The sequence below is a fragment of the Priapulus caudatus genome, unplaced genomic scaffold (assembly GCF_000485595.1).
Source record: "Priapulus caudatus unplaced genomic scaffold, Priapulus_caudatus-5.0.1 Scaffold7, whole genome shotgun sequence".
Taxonomy (NCBI): domain Eukaryota; kingdom Metazoa; phylum Priapulida; class Priapulimorpha; order Priapulimorphida; family Priapulidae; genus Priapulus; species Priapulus caudatus.
Window position 1 is genome coordinate 402,715 of NW_014577068.1, and position 16,239 is coordinate 418,953.

Here is a 16,239-nt window from a genome sequence, read left to right on the forward strand (position 1 = left end):
ATGAAAATCTGTAAACTGTGTGTGTGCTACATGAAGCTAAAACTGAGCAGAGCACGCAAGGTTCCTCATACTGTGTTACTCTGCACATCAAAATCTGTAAACTGTGTGTGTGCTACAGGAAACTAAACCTAAGCAAAGCACTAAGGTTCCTCGTACTCTGTTACTCTGCACATCAAAATCTGTAAACCGTATGTGTGCTACACAGACCAGGAAGCTAAAGCCCTGTATGTAAAGTCCCACCCACAATTAACCTTGTAAGCTTTGTGCACAAAGACATCAATGTTTACAAATCATGCAAGCCGAGTATGCCATACAAAATCGACTGCCTGCTGTTGCTATATTCATCATAGAACACAATATTTTAATTATTTGATGATATTAGCAGTTTAATCACCACTATTTGTGGATGAGTGAGAACAAGTATGTGTGATATTAGCACTATAACTATTAACACTAAGCAAATAATGCGAAGGAAATTCTTAACCTCCATCTATAATACAGTAGGAAAATGCGTTCCAAGACAGTGTTTACAAGCCGCTTCTAAAAGCGTTTATCTGCCGAGATTTCACACGCCGATTCTGGCCAAAATTGTGCATTATCACTCATAACCCAACGTATTTCGTGGAACATACTTTTCTTACCTTTGTATCAAATCTTCTTTGCGACCTCTTGTCGACGCTCCTCTTTCATAAAGTTTACTTTTAGAGCGTGTACGGTAAGTTTGTCATATGTCGCCATTAGTGTATCCCAGGTGTGCATCCGGGTATGCGGATAATCTTGCACCTCTACAGATGTGCTGCCCTCCAGCGGCAACTGTTTCTAGCGGCTAACCCCATTAGGCAGCATTAGTATTATTATAAGCATTATTAGCATTGGTAATTAATGGATGTGATCAACACGCGTTTGTTTTGTCGACAGTGCAAAAGCACAAGACGCTGGAGCAGCAGCTGGCCAACTACAAGAGCAGAAAAGCAGCGGTGACCACCGCGCCGGCAAAACCCGAGCCGCCCGCGAAAAAGGCACCGCCGGCAGGGGGCGCCACCACCACCGCGCCCGAACTGAAGTCGACCAAGTCCTACCTGCTGAACAAGATGTTTGCGGGCGAGAGGAGGTTGGGAAGCGCCCCGGCAGGTGGCGCCACTCGCCACGCCGGCTCGAAGCACGAATTTCAACTGCAGCCCGAGTCGCGCGCGACGGCCCAGTGCTCGATGCTCTCCCCCCAGAGGGCGCTGCCGCAGGACTCGCCCGACGGCCTCGAGGACCTGCACAGTGAGGCCGGCACCTACGTGATAGAGCCGAGCGCTGAGGAGGAGTCGGCGCGTAAGTGCATCGAGGCCGTCTTTGGGCTGAAGATGTCGCCGCCGGGCGGCGGCGCGGGGGCGCCACCGTCACCCGAGCGCACGCCGACGTCGCCGCCGCCGCGCGATGCCGACACGGAGTCGATCCACACGTACGTGATCGACGCGAGCAACGGCCACGCGAACGCGCTCGACGCCGCCCGCAAGAACATCGACGACGTGTTCGGCGTGATGGCGCCACCGGAGGGGCTCGAGCGACCTGTGATAAGCAGCGACGACGAGGCGGACTCGCTCGATGGCAACGCCGGCAATCCCGCGGGCATCGAGAAGGCCGACAACGAGAAGAGGGAGAAGTCGATGGAGAGAGACACGAAGAAACCCGCCGACTCAGGAAGTGAATCGTTAAAGGAAAAGGTGGGGAGTTTTTATCGTAAAGTATTGTTAACTAAAACACGACGTATGGTCAGTCCGAGGCACGCTAGCAAGGTCATTGTGTGACTCTATTACAACTAGGACTTCGGTACAAATAAATACGAAATTTGGTCTTAACAGTTATCATTAATTATATAATTGTAATAATAATAAATTATAAAATATATTAACTGTTATTAATAACGTTTTTTAAACGTCAGGTCGTTTTAAACGTTTGGTCGTTGTACAAAACTACTATCCTATCCTATCCTAGACTAGACTAGACACTGATGCAGTGTGCTTGTGCATGCTCAAGTAAATTTTGAACGAAACGGTGGTGCCGATTTGTTTACTTTTCGCAGACTTCATTCATCACATTACAATACTTGTTTATGCTTATCGTGGCAGTTTTAGAACAGCTTCATGTGGTAATCAGTAACCGGCAGTGTGTCTGCAAACAGTTCTGCGCACTTTTAACACCGGTGAGGTCTTTGATCGTCGAGTTGTCCTGTCGTTCTCTACAGCGTCCGCTTCTCTTTCCCGGCAGACGTTTGTGATTCCCCCGAGAGACGAACCCGACAGCGCTCCCAAGTGGGTGAATCAGTGGGCGTCTCGGCGAGGTCTCGACGGCTCGAGCGGCGAGCTCGCCACGCCGACGGAGGAGCGAGACGGCAGCGAGACGCCCGAGGCCGGAGACGACGAGGCGGAGGCCGGCCGGCGGACGCCGACGAACACCGAGGCAGCGTCCGCCTCGCTCGCGCGCACGGACAGCCTCGAGACGAAGACCTTCCTCAAGGACACCGAGGACGTGATGGCGGCCATGATGCAGCGGCTCGGCGAGCGCGAGACCGAGGAGATCCTCGCACGGCTGTCGTCGTCGTCGGACGACGCGGTGGGGAAGCGGCGCAAGCGGCGCAGCAACGAGGACGCCGACGCGGACAGCCTGAGCGCGCCGCTCGCGAAGGGCACGACGCGGCGCGGCGCGCCCAACGTGACGCCGGCGCCCTCTGCGCGCCCTGCCGGCGCCGCGTACAACACGAGCATCGAGAAGGCGTTCGAGCACCTGCGGGAGCGCGACGCGGCGAGCGACGGCGGTGCGTCCGACCGCTCGTCGACGACGGGCGGACACGCCGAGGCGAGGGCGAAACCGGCGAAGACGGGCATGAAGACGAATCGCGCGTTCGCGCTGCGCCGAGCGCGCCTCGACAGCGCCGACGCGGCGGATCTCGTCGTCGCGGCGACGGCGCGGCCGACGTCGGCAGGAAGCGCGCGATCCTCGTCCGGCCGGACGGGCGGGAAGACGACGGCGACTCCTGCTCCCTCCGCGGCGCCGGCGGCTGCCAGGGGAGCGTTCCAGAGGAATGACGGCGGGAGGTTCAGCCTGAGGGCGTCTCACCTCAGCCGGCCCACGGCCTCCAGTGATAGCCGACACAAGGCCGCCTCGCAAACGAAGCAGGTGAGCGCGCAGGCGGGCCGTAAATCGGTTTCGCAAAGCTACGTTCGCCATCGTTCAAACTTTTCGATTCTTTATTAGCAGTAAATCGAGGATATCCAGTGCGTTTCTGCTACGTCGTGATTGTTGTAGTTTGTTATTTATTGAATAACAATATCATTCACAATTCATATCAAATCACATATGTATCTATTCGTGAATGACTGCGTCTGTTGATAGAAGTGGCGATTAAGACACAGGAATGTGCATGCATTATGCAGGTGAAAAAGCCAGTGAGCCAGGGTGCCTCCAAGGAGAAAGAGTTAAAGGCATGGAATAGAAGGAAAAGTTACGATCCGATGAGGGCAGCCGCTGAGGGCAGAGAGAAAAAGAAGCAGATGTCTAGTGATCTCAGGTGATACGTCTAATTTCTTACTATTTTCATGTAGCATTCGCAGTTTTACACAGGAATCTCATATTTGTGATTCTCTGTATATGGCGCCGTTCTATTATTTGAGGTGACTTTTGTTAACTCCCTCGACGTTTTTGTTCTGGGGCCAGCGAAGCTTAGGCCGGGGATTCGGTCATTCATCCACTTACTTTTTGACTACTACTACTGCTACTACTGTTGCTGCTGCTGCTGCTGCTGCTGCTGCTGCTGCTGCTGCTGCTGCTGCTGCTGCAGCTGCTGCAGCAGCTGCTACTGCTACTGCTACTGCTGCTACTGCTACTGCTACTGCTACTGCTACTGCTGCTGCTGCTGCTGCTGCTGCGGCGGCGGCTACTGCTACTGCTGCTGCTGCTGCTGCTGCTGCAGCTGCTGCAGCAGCTGCTACTGCTGCGACGGCGACAGTGACTACTACTACTACTACTACTACTACAACTGACTCATACTGCTACATAGCTGCTCAACATGTACCACAGGATATGGAATAATGGGATATGGATAACGGGGTGGGGGAGTCTACATCACAGTTATGCACGGTTGCTGCGTGATGCTGCGTGCATGCACATGTCCGCTGACTCGTCGACGTTTCCCTCGTTGCTCCCGCAGCCGTCAGTCATCATCGAACGAGCAGAGTGACGTCGAGGTGAGCATCGTCGGTCTCAGCACTGAGGACGATGAGGACAGCCTGAGCATCGCCAGCAGTGGCGCCTCCTCGCGAGCATCGTCGCGGCGACGACTCGAGCGCGCCGACGACAGCAGCTCCATGTCGAGCGGGATGCAGCAGGTAGGTGTTGTCGTGCGCGCGACGTCGAGGAGAGGCGAGAGTCGTGCCGCGGTCGGTGGGTCCGGCTGGGATGTGTGGTCTCGTTTTGTGCTCGTTTATTTGTAAATGTCGTATCATGCACCCACGTCGCGTCGTACCGTTGATTTCTCGATCGCTGTGTTGATTTCCTTATCGATTATTTTATTGCCGATTGATTGAGTGTCGTGAGAAGAATGAAGTTGCTAGGTTGTACGTTTCACGAACTCGCATTCACTGGCCGTTGCACTGCCGTATTTTCACGATTAGCGGCTCGGCTCCGACCCCCTGTGTACGCAGCACAAGACGGCTTATTCCCGGCTCTCGGGCCACACGATGAGTAGCTCGCTTCCGGCCGGCGCCACCGCCTCACACAACATAGTCACGGCCCAGCCAGTCGGTTTCAGATCACCGTTTGCGCAATCATGTGTTCTTGGGCGGATCACGGAGCACGCGCAGGACGTGTGGAGCCCGTCCCGCGCAAGCAAGGAGGTTCGTTTCAACCTGAACCCTGCCTGTGCACTGTTGCCCTGCCTGTGCACTGTTGCCCTGCCTGTGCACTGTTGCCCTGCCTGTGCACTGTTGCCCTGCACGTGGCCGTGAGGCACGAGAGATTGTAATGATCACGCATGGAGTTCGTTGCATGAGCATATTGTCATGTAGAGAAGGATGGTTCCGCCGCACAGCATGGTTTTGTTCGGAGTAGTCTGCAGCATGCGAGCAGTGGCCTGTGATTTACCACGCGTGTTGTGCCATTCATCTGTATGCCTAGATATGTCTGTTGCCTAGATGAACTTCCCATTTGAGTCTTTCTGTGAGACATTTGCCTTGTAGTATGGCCTAACTAATAATACGAATGGTCTTGCTACTACTGCTGCTGCTAGTGACAGTGATGATGCTATATCATAATATGATAATTTCAACTATTAATTGGTTTAATGAATAGCTGAGCATGAATTTATTTCCTGACAAAGCTTCCTGTTTTAGAGTGAAGGTCAAGGTTATTAATAAATGTAAGCAAGCTACTAAGTCGACTAACATGCATATGAGTTGATAGGCATGTGGCTGTGAGTGTAGTCAATTCATAGTGCTGCACAATACCTGTGTTGAGGACGCAAAAATAATGAACAGTTATGCTAGACAAATGTGCTTTGTACTCGTTTTGGCGTATATATGTCACAGATTGGTACTGATGTAATTATTAGTCGCATACTGATCGTATGCTTGAAGTTGCGAGTCATTGCTAGATTTGCAGCATTGAAGTGGACACTCGTATCAGATTATTTTTGCTGTAGTACATGAATGTTAAGTTGTAATCATGGAAATCAGAGGAACCGTTAACGTAAGATTTGGGAATAATTACAATGTGTAAAATAAATGGGAGTGATTAGTAGTAGTTTAAGTGTGCAGATCAATGTAAAAATGTAAAGAAGATGACCATATTTTGTAATGCTTATTGTTATTCATTGTCTTCACATTAACCCTGCATAGGAATCGGACATTGATATGTATATGATATGGGTTGATCATGTTGGTTGCTTATTGTCAGCTAGGACATTAATTACATCTACAAGGGCAGATAAGGATAAGAGTCATAACTACTACTGGTTATGAAAAATAAGAAAAAGAGAAATTTAACATGTGATCATGGTTTTTTATTGATCTTTCATATGTTGACATTTATACACATTTAAGCTAGTTTTTATGCGATATTTATGCTTTCTTGGTTTTATTTTGTGTTTCAGACATTCGACAGTTTGATCTTATCCACCATCCTTCAGCTGGCCTTTAAACTTGGCAACAGCTCTGATCGCACTCTCTATCGCGTTCGGTAAGCCACGCAGTATTATTTCCATAACATGAGATGTAAATTCTACACGTGTTCGTTTTCATAGATATATCATTGTTCATGCAGTTATCACTTTGCTTGTAATACATATTTTTACTTAAATTATACAGAATCAAACCTGTGCTAGCAGTTAGCTCTGTAGAATATGCACCAAGCTGTCTATGAAAGACAGCCTTTGCCTTTTCCTCGAGCTCCCGGATATACAGTGCAACCACTTGGCATTTTATTTGAGTGAACCTGTATATCCAGGTGCAACTATGTGTGTGTGTGTGCGTGTGCGTGCGCGTGCGCGTGCGCGTGCGCGTGTGCGTCTGTGTCTGTGTGTGCAAGCAAGTGTGAGAGTGCGTGTGCATGCGTCTGTGTTTGTGTTTGTATTTATTAGTAGTATTGCTAACTAATAGTACTTCCTTTGTTAATCATCAGCGTTTTTCGGTTTGAACCCATGTTTTGCTTGAGGTTAATTTATTGTACAATGAATTTTATAGGGAACATATGGGGATGGCAACAGGTAGTGATGATGCGCAACACACAGATGAGCTGCCAGAACTGGCCACTTTAAATCCACAGAAAAACATGGCTGCCATTCTTCGCAGCCTGAAGCGTGTTGAGCGAAACCTTGAAGGTATACAATTGTCATGTACTTTTTATGCATCTTTTCATTTTGAGATTTTGTCATTTCATTGTGTATCATATATGCTTTTTTTTGTTTTCAGAAATTGACAAAGATGTTGAGTCTGATGCGCTACATCTTCCTACAGAGATGTCTAGGTCTGTACCCCAGCGATCAAAGCACCGCAGTGGAGACATGGTGGATGACCTTCAAAAGTCTGTGACGAGCCTCAACTTTGATGACCCTGTCCAAGCTGGTGATTCACAACCAGACCTATTTGCTGACGAGGAATTCTTCTAAACTGTTTAAAAAAAATTTAAGGTGGAAAAGGGGAAATTATTTCACACTATTGCTGAACTATATAACACCAGTGCCATCTGCTGGTGTGTAGATATATATACAAATAAAACAAGTGCAGTTAGCATTTTCCTGCTTATAGCCATCTCGTTATCTTATACGTCAGCCTGCCAAGTGTTTACTGCAGCTGCAAGTTCTATGAACAATTATAATCTAATTTATGTGGCAAAGTACAGGTCGGGCAGATACAGTATGACAGGTTGTGAACATTAACTGAATGAGAGCTTCTAAGATTCAGGGGTTTCTCCCATATGATCTGCTAACACACGTGCATATCTGATCATGCTAAACACTAAGATGCACACGTGTTATGAGAGCACATCGCTATATTAGAATGCAGATGTGTGTTTCTTTGATAATTAACTTTCTTGTGGTAAGAACACGTGAATTGGTTGTCGAGAAAAAATGGTTGTCAGAAGTGTGAAATTTTACATACACTGTCTAAGAGAACTTTCTTGTATCATGTACATACGATTGCTAGCTTCCGTTTAAGCTTATGTTTTGTATGGTATTATTTATTAAACTATATATGCCAATTGCTTTTTATAAAAATTGTGTGCAAAAATATGTAAAACATACATACACAGTATTTTCATGTGTAAATATATGTTACGTCCAATATGAGCTGGAATGCTGATCTGTGTGTAATTAATATATTGTGCATATACAGCTGTTTAGTCTAAAGTTAACATATTTACTTCAATACTTAGGTGCTGGAGTGTCAAGCTTTAGCTTGTCAGTAAAGCCGTCGCTTGTAATGAATTTGAAGAAAGTTAAATCTTTAGTGTTGAAAGCACTATGGCTCCCTCAAAGCCATTTAAAAGCTCGTCAAATCTTTAGGAAAAGGTATTTATCTTTTGCAAAGCCAATTACTGTCTAGTCTCAACAGGTTGTGGATTATGAAGGAAGTGATGTGTTTATTGGAACCCCAGTGTTGTCTATTCGTCTGCATGGCAGAATTGTGATGGCGAACTGTCTGAACTGTTGGTCAGAATAAGTTGGTCAAATTAAACTGTCTCACACTGACGTCTTAAGAGAAGGCATGTGCGTAAATGAGTTTTATTCTATTCCTTAATTGTTTCACGATGTCGTGAAAATTTTACTATACGCAAATGCAGGGGTTAGATGGGTCGTGGTAAAATCGAGGTTCGAATACAATACATCGTTAAATTAGGAGAATGTAATTAGTGAATTCTAACAGCATTAATGCATCGATTTTATTCACGTCATCACGTCACGTCACGTCATCATTTAAATATTGCAATTCAGTCAAAATCTCATCCCAGCTGACCCCTCCCTTTTAGATTGGCTCATGCACACGCACGCGTATAACATAAGCATATACACATATCATTCGCGTCGGAACGTTTTGGCGGTTATACCAAAAGGTGTTTTCGCGTTCGCGTTTACGAGTGCGCGTGCGGGAGCGATTGTGCGCAATATTATCCAATATAGATTAACGATATGATCCGATATAGAAAAACGCAGTGGATCTCACCCTAACACTACAATAACTAAAAAAAAGGAATAGCGATAATTTCTTGAAAAAAAAATCCCCCACGTGGAAGAAATTAACATTGGAGATGAGATTTTTTCATTGCTTTGTCGGCAAAACATCTTGATGGTATTTACCGCACTATCGCATTCTAATTAAATGATAGAGAGCAAGCGTTGTGCCACGCGAAACAGCTAAATATGCGTTTGCACATGCCAAGTAAAATATACATAGCACATATCAACTAACAGTTCCGTATGAAAATATCTGTTGTAGTGTCTGTTTAATAATTATAAGGCCCCTTCGTCCGATTCTCTCTATTCTGGCATAGGGTCAAACATGTTTGTTCATGTCCACAGCCTAAAAATGGTAACATTATTTTGTTAATAAAAAAAAAAATTAACCAAGATAGATCTATTATCTACCAACCGAATGAACTTATTTAATAACGAGTTATTTTGTTGATAGTGTGATATACAGGAAGCTCGTCGCCCATGGTTCCACCCGTGACGTCATATTCTGTACACACGCGTACGCACGCGCGCACGGACGCACATGCACAAGCACACTCGCTTATTACACACATCATACATCGCGGGTACAAAAACGTGTAGCTTTCTGGTGGAAATCCACAGTAACGAGCCGCAAAATACGCGTGCATAGAGATCATACTAACAGAAGTGAATATATACAAACAAATTGCTTTTATTTACTGCAGAATAATACAATTGTATGCTCATGGCAATAACCATAGAAATAATATACTACAGTAGTAGTTAGACTCAGTATACAGTATTTCTATGGCAAAAACATAACTATTATAGTGTGTTCGCTTATGTGTGGCTGTATGGGTGTTGCGCTTGCGCGCGTGCGCGCGTGCCTGTACTTGGGTATTGCGTGTGCGTGAGCGCGTGCGCATAACATTAATTTGCCCGTGAATCGAAGGAATACTACGATTTCTATATTCCAAAAGTTTTTCGCGCACGTTGTACTGCGTATATACGCATAAACATATAATATACATAGTTCCAGGAGTGTATAATAATAGATCTATTATTAATCACTCCTGATAGTTCTACATCTATACTGGATATGAATGTGTTCATGATACGCACATATAATACCAACCCGTTAATGCGCTCTTGATAATACGCATACGTGAGTGCATCCAGAAAATATGAGCAGAGGTCAAGTGAATGTGACTCGAAAACAGTTGAGGGTAGCTCAATCCGCACAGATTTCTTTCATATAACACTAATCAGTTGACCTGGATTTTGACTGTATACATTTTCTATTTTGAAGTACTTCATTGATTCCATATCAACTACGGCAACTTATCACAACATATTACTGGAAAAACCCACTTTGCCATCACAAAATTGGTGAGGGGCTCATCTTCTGGACCTTCCCCTTATAGAAATGGAGCGTCAAGTTAACTTCACTGTTTTACTTGAGCTACTACAGCTAAATAAAGACCGTCCACGTTTTCCCTTCTACTTATCTGAAATCTCACTATATTTCATTATTATAGAGGCTCGTGTGGAAGAATGCTGCAGGATAACTTATGTTTTCCCAATAAGACACAACTGAAATAGTTCTAACGTGTAGCTAGTGGAACCCCGAGTCATAAACCATGAATGAGATTCAGTTTGTTTATTTCGTTCTTATCAATGAAATAAACTACCCCATCAGAGTTCAATTAAGCAATTAATTGAATGATTAAGCACGCACGTACAAACACATGCATGAACGCACACGCACGCATGCACACACAATTAAAGTAGATGTAAACAAGTAATCACAGAATCTGCATCAACCTTTAAATAATTTCAGTCACTTTTATGTACTATTTCATACATCATACCAATTTCATATTTTGAGTTTACCAAAATTACCTCACACGACGCTAATTTTTGTTTGTTTTAACAACTTTCTATTACATTGAAACTTCCATGCAAGCTTTTAACTTGGATGCAACTACTTGTTTCGACAACATATTTTTATGAGTTTCGTCCGACTTTCCACACACAAATAGCACAAACTACAGGGCTACCTGGCACCCAATTACAGTCGTGCCCTGTCCAATCTGTCAATCGTGTGTCTGTATTCCTTCTCTAACTCCTCATACATCTTCTGCAGTTTTTCTAGTCGATCAGCATTGCTGAGATTACCCACAGCCTGAGCCACCTCTTCCGTAGAGAATGCCTTCTGCATCCTCTCCGCGTACATCTTGTCTCGACTGAACGGCTTATTCAGACGGTTTTTCACGTCGAGTCGATACGCGCGATAGTCGGCAGCGTCGTGCACGTTGGTCGTTCGCAGCCGCAGGATCTCGTAGACGCGACGCGCCTGCTTGCGATTGATCCTCGTCTTCTCACGCACGGTCTTCGCCATCTCCTCGCACCAGCCGCCCTGGAGCTTCTCCGGCGCGAAGCAGTCGAGCTTCGCGCAGATCTTGCTGTCGGTGTAGTCGCGCACGCGCTGGAAGTCCTCGGACGGGTCCTCAACGGTGATGTCGAGCACGTCGGCGCGCGAGGCGAGGTCGGCATAGACGGCGCGCAGCAGCCGCGTGCCATGACCCTGCTGCTGGTGCGGAGGCAGCACGAGCATCTGACTGACGCACGGTCGCAGCCGCTGCGGGTACGCGTAGTAGTTGTACACGGTTATGTAGCCGACGACGGCGTGCCTCGGCCGTCCGTCCTGCTGGTATCTTTCGAATAGTAGGTAGAATCGCCAGCGGTCGTCGTCGATGTCGATGAAGGATGCCGCGTCAATGTACCAGAGGATGAACGTTTGAAGTCGTGCGTGATACTCCTTGAAGCCTGGGCAGCTGATATCACACTTGTACATCTCGAATGTTTTCTGCTTGCCACCTGTACGTTAAACAATTTGTCGTTTTTAAAAGAGGATTGTACGAAATAGACGGTTTTTTCTTCTGCAGATAGCAGAAATTCGACAACTATATTTAGCAGCTTTTATTATTTACAACATATGATTTATTCGTACAGTTAAAGAATACATGATACCCATCATGAAGAACTTATAGGAACAACAATACATTTCAATTTGAATACAGTAAAACTCGCATAAGTCGTCATCGTCCAACTCGTCAATTCGCATAAGTCGTCATGGAAGTCAAAGTCCCGATTTTCTCTCATAATAAATCCATTGGAATAGCTCCGCCTAAGTCATCATTTATAAGTCGTCATTATGTACAAGTCGTTCCCCTCAGACAGGTCGCATGTAAAACAAACAACAGTAATTTCCCATCTGTAAGTCGTCTTCAGAAATGCCGATGGCGCACGCAGTGTACGGTCTAGGGGATGTGCGAGCTGGCTGTCGCAAATATGCACTTACTACAGTTCGTTCCAGAGCACAGCCTCGCGGAATTACCGTATTTTTTCAGCAAGTGTTCCAAGAAAATTTGGCAGACGTGCACCGCAAATGTCCTGTAATGTCCAAACGTGTAATCAACAGCAGGTGTTACAGATAGCCAGCGTGTGCCGCGCTTGCCGCTAGTGCGTAAGATCAGTGCGTTATAGCCAGCAGCGGTGTTGATTGATGTACGGACCCGATAGTTTCATGTCTGCTATGTATGTGGCGCAAACGGACGTCGTGTGTGGAGCATGTTTATGACTGCGTAGGCGTGATGGGCACCTGGGAGGGGAGCCCTACATATAAGTCGACAAAATGACGACTTACGCGTATGTCATCATTTTTGTAAGTCGGCACAAATATGCTGGTCCCAAGTGTCGACTTATGCAAGTTTTACTGTATTCAGACATGAACGTGTACATACATCTCTCCAGCTTGTACGAGCTAAGCATCTGTCCATATGGCTTAAAACCTGCATCCTTTTGAAGTTTCATTACAAAATCTTCCTGGGTTTGGCAAAAGCCTAAAAAATTAATGACATCAGGAATTTTCACAAATTAATTAAGCATTACGCGTACATCAAAACACACAAATGCACTGATGAGCTCATGACAAGCATTTACCACCATGTATTAGTGCATGTAGCAGAATCCTAATTTTTATCGTGTTATGTAGCAATGTTCTAATAAATCACTGTACTCGCCAGGTACCTTTACAGAGTGGCTAAGCATCATCAAAAATTTGAAACATCTTGCACGACTGCTACAGTGTAAAATGTGAAAATAAGAATAATCGTTTATGGTTTGGGTTAAAATTAGGGATACACCTGCAGTTGTAATTTCCATTATATATAGGTGTATGCGAGACGTCACAACAGCTAAAGGCCTAGTTTCAGTCTAACATTTAAATAGAATTACAGACTTACCTGGAGGAAGATGGTGTGCTATAGCTTTCAACACATTGTCTGCCTCTACACCCAACTGTTTCGCATCTACTTTTTCTGAGTAAGTCATGTGTAGGTATGTTATAAGCTTGCATGCGCTATAATACAGCTCAATCTGAAACAGCAGTGATGAATATTAACAGTCGCCAAGTCGTTCAAGGCGAGTAAAAATAGAGTTGGCTACTAGAATTTCATCGAAAAGTCGCCTGAGTGTGAGGATTTGTTTTCATAGCTATAAATTACATAGTCAGTGAAATAATTACTAGTTTCAGTGCCATGGTTACACTACTAAAATTTGCTTACTATAATTATTACCATACTAAAACATTTTTTACCACTAAAATGAAAACTAATTCAACCCATGCTTAAAACTTCTCATAGGAACATGTAGACGTACCTAGATGCATAGTAGAGCACAATTTTTGTGACAACCACCAAGAAAACAAATCTTAAAGGGATACTTTCCTCTAGAGGTTTTCTCATAATATTTGAGAAAATATTATGATAGTAGATTTATAAATAATAGCACATACCTATCATTATCTATAATTACGCATTCACGTTTGAAATAAAACAACATTGAATTTCGAAATCGTTAGTTTTGGGCGCTGACATGACACCCGCGACCGTGCTGCCACCCTGAAAAGTTGCGCATTTGCCAATTTATTTTGCACGTTACAGACCGAGGGCTAATCACAAAAGTCCAATTATATTTATACCTAAATGCTATTTAACCGAACGATATTTATTTTAGGACAAATTTATCCATATTATAACTGAAACTATATGTCGTTTATAAGATATTTCAATCCTTCTGCTATACTTATACTTTTACTATAATATATGCTTATTACTAAACAAGAAACACCCTCGATCTGTAGCCTGCAGCCGAAATGTTGCTTTGCGCAACTTTTCAGTGGTGTCGCTGCCAGTGGCGCCACCGTCGTTGTAAGCAACGGTATAGCCGTCAGTTTTAAAACGTTCTTTAAAAATATTTCTAATAAATATTGAACCATAAAACTTTTTATGAAGCGTAATTTTAACCTACCTTAGCTGAAAATATCTGAAGAACCTAGAGAAATGTATCCCTATAAATTTCGTTGGGTCACACTATAAGCTGGACCCCTAGAATTACTACTTTAGGGGCCCATATGGCTACTAATTATTGAGGTAGGTTTCCATCACTGAACTGTGAATAGCCATATCTGCTTGTGCACAAGAGTGACTACAACAGTAGCCTCCATTAGTCCACAACAAAGCATATGGCAGGTAACCTTACATGACTGCATGATCGATTGATTTAATTTTAAACATGACCAATCCTGTACGCAATGATTTTAGCAGTCTGACTCTAACTGGGAAAAAGCCAAAGAATACTCAGTACTATTATTAGTATACAGTTAAACCTAAGTTAGTAGCCACCTGTTTATAGCTCAGGCCCTGCTTAAACTACCCTGATGGAAATACTGGGCTGTAAGCACTGTGCAGACCCGCTATACCTACTCAATGCGGCTAGGTACCACTATATTGCCATTTCTCGAGTGGGCCTCAACTGCACAGCAGCAATCTTTAATGTGTTCACCTCATGCTATCGACATTCAATGTACACTAGCCTCGATCGGGGGCTATTAACTTTTACAGAGTGGCTATATGCCCGGCAGCCGGGCACGGTCTTCGATTTCCTAAATGCCCGGCAGTTTTTAATTTTCAGCGTTATCTCAAGTAAACAAGGGTTAGGGTTAGGGTTATAGGAACTGCTATACCTATGCTAGGTAGCTGCTATACGTTCCAGCCTGTCTCTCTCCTCTTCCTAGCTAACTTATACAACTTGCACACAATTTGATAGCACAGTGTTGGGGTCCTGAAGCACTGTACATTTTTATTTAGGCGATCAGTAGAGTAGTTACGCACAGTACCCACGAACATAATGTTCAGATGGTATGCCGGTATACCGGACCGTACCCAGGGGACATAGACCCTCTCAGCTTCACTGACACTGTTCAGACTGTTCTGTTCATGTATATTATTATTAAACAATAGTAATAGTATTATATAAATAATTGATTAATTCGTCTGGGGCCTGGGCCACTTCGGCACTAGCTTGCCAATGCCACCCCTGGAAACTACGACCCCGTCTTGCTATGCAGGTTTGGCTGTATTTCTAATATCACTAGGCCTTTAAAACTTGCACAACCAATACAAATTTAAACACTTTTCGTACACTGACTCTGAGTACAGACTTTTTAGACTACAGACTACAGTACAGACTATAGGCCTAAAGACTACAGTCTAGGCTACAGTAGGTACTCACCTTGAGATCTTTGTATCCAAATATTCTCTCGCTCTCTCCAAACACTTGGTGAGACATTTCTGGTTTAAATGTTGTAGCATCGTTAGACAAATCACTCTCCTGCGAGACTAACTTGATATGCACTGCATCGTTTGCCGAACATATGTATTCTCTTAACTTATCATGAGATAAACTCACTTCGTCGCCTCCTGCGAGTCCCGCCATTTTTCCCGCGTGAATGTACAGTGCTCATCGGTATTGTGTTTGGTAACATATTCATAGGAATAAAATCGCTGCGCACCGGCCTCCTAATGTAGATGGTAGCTCTACTTTCCGACCGGCAAGACGTTTTCCGCTCACTTTTAGGTCGTATTATATAGTTCAATCCATGACGGGTATAGATTTATGTGTTTATTTATACGCATTATGTGTTATTATACTTATGTATGCATTGACGGTACGTGTAAGGGTACGTATACAGGGCGGTAGGCAGGTACCCCATTTTGCATAGGGCAAAACCATGCACGTACGTGCGTGTATCTAATTTTTTATGAGGGGAAACTGTCCCCTTTTCCCCGCTAGATACGGCCCTGAAAGTTAGTAGGAAAGTGCGCAATTAGCTCATCACCGTGACGTCAATTTATTGTATCTAGCCCATCGCATGCCATATATCCCACCCCATCGCATGCCCAGTGGCGTTGCCAGGGGGGGGCGATGGGGGCAGTCGCCCCCCCTAAGATTTAGAAGGCAAAAAAATAGAAAATAAAGTTTAAACAAAAACTGATTCGCCTCACTGAAATAAAGACAAATTCAATTGTAATACTGCGATTCAGTTGATCAGTTTAATTTGGCCGGTCTTCTTTTCGTAAGTGAGGTCAGGCGCGTCGGAAGCAGTTTTGGATTGGGGGGGGGGCAAAGACCTAAGGGAGCTC

General features: G+C 44.8%; 3 protein-coding genes across 3 annotated transcripts in view; 2 read left to right on the plus strand and 1 right to left on the minus strand.

The window, feature by feature from the left end:
- LOC106805670 overlaps positions 1–7,437 on the plus strand; it is a 57,591-nt gene extending 50,154 nt beyond the window's left edge. Inside the window, exons 14-21 of the mRNA XM_014807363.1 lie at positions 919–1,712; positions 2,257–3,165; positions 3,423–3,556; positions 4,196–4,373; positions 4,659–4,880; positions 6,134–6,219; positions 6,723–6,859; positions 6,951–7,437. Coding sequence (XP_014662849.1) covers positions 919–1,712; positions 2,257–3,165; positions 3,423–3,556; positions 4,196–4,373; positions 4,659–4,880; positions 6,134–6,219; positions 6,723–6,859; positions 6,951–7,147 — 2,657 coding nt within the window. The 3' untranslated portion in view covers positions 7,148–7,437. The remainder of the gene's footprint in view (positions 1–918; positions 1,713–2,256; positions 3,166–3,422; positions 3,557–4,195; positions 4,374–4,658; positions 4,881–6,133; positions 6,220–6,722; positions 6,860–6,950) is intronic.
- Positions 7,438–9,216: 1,779 nt separating this feature from the next.
- Positions 9,217–16,239, plus strand: part of LOC106805892 (protein ARV1-like) — a 14,577-nt gene continuing 7,554 nt past the window's right edge. Inside the window, exon 1 of the mRNA XM_014807665.1 lies at positions 9,217–9,232. The gene's annotated coding sequence lies outside the window, so the exon portion shown is untranslated. The remainder of the gene's footprint in view (positions 9,233–16,239) is intronic.
- LOC106805881 (histone acetyltransferase type B catalytic subunit-like) lies at positions 9,381–15,545 on the minus strand. Its single transcript, XM_014807654.1, has 4 exons — positions 15,329–15,545; positions 13,000–13,132; positions 12,499–12,597; positions 9,381–11,572 (listed from the first exon to the last, which is right to left on the minus strand). The coding sequence occupies exons 1-4, from the start codon at positions 15,530–15,532 to the stop codon at positions 10,764–10,766; spliced, it is 1,245 nt and encodes a 414-aa protein (XP_014663140.1). The 5' UTR covers positions 15,533–15,545; the 3' UTR covers positions 9,381–10,763.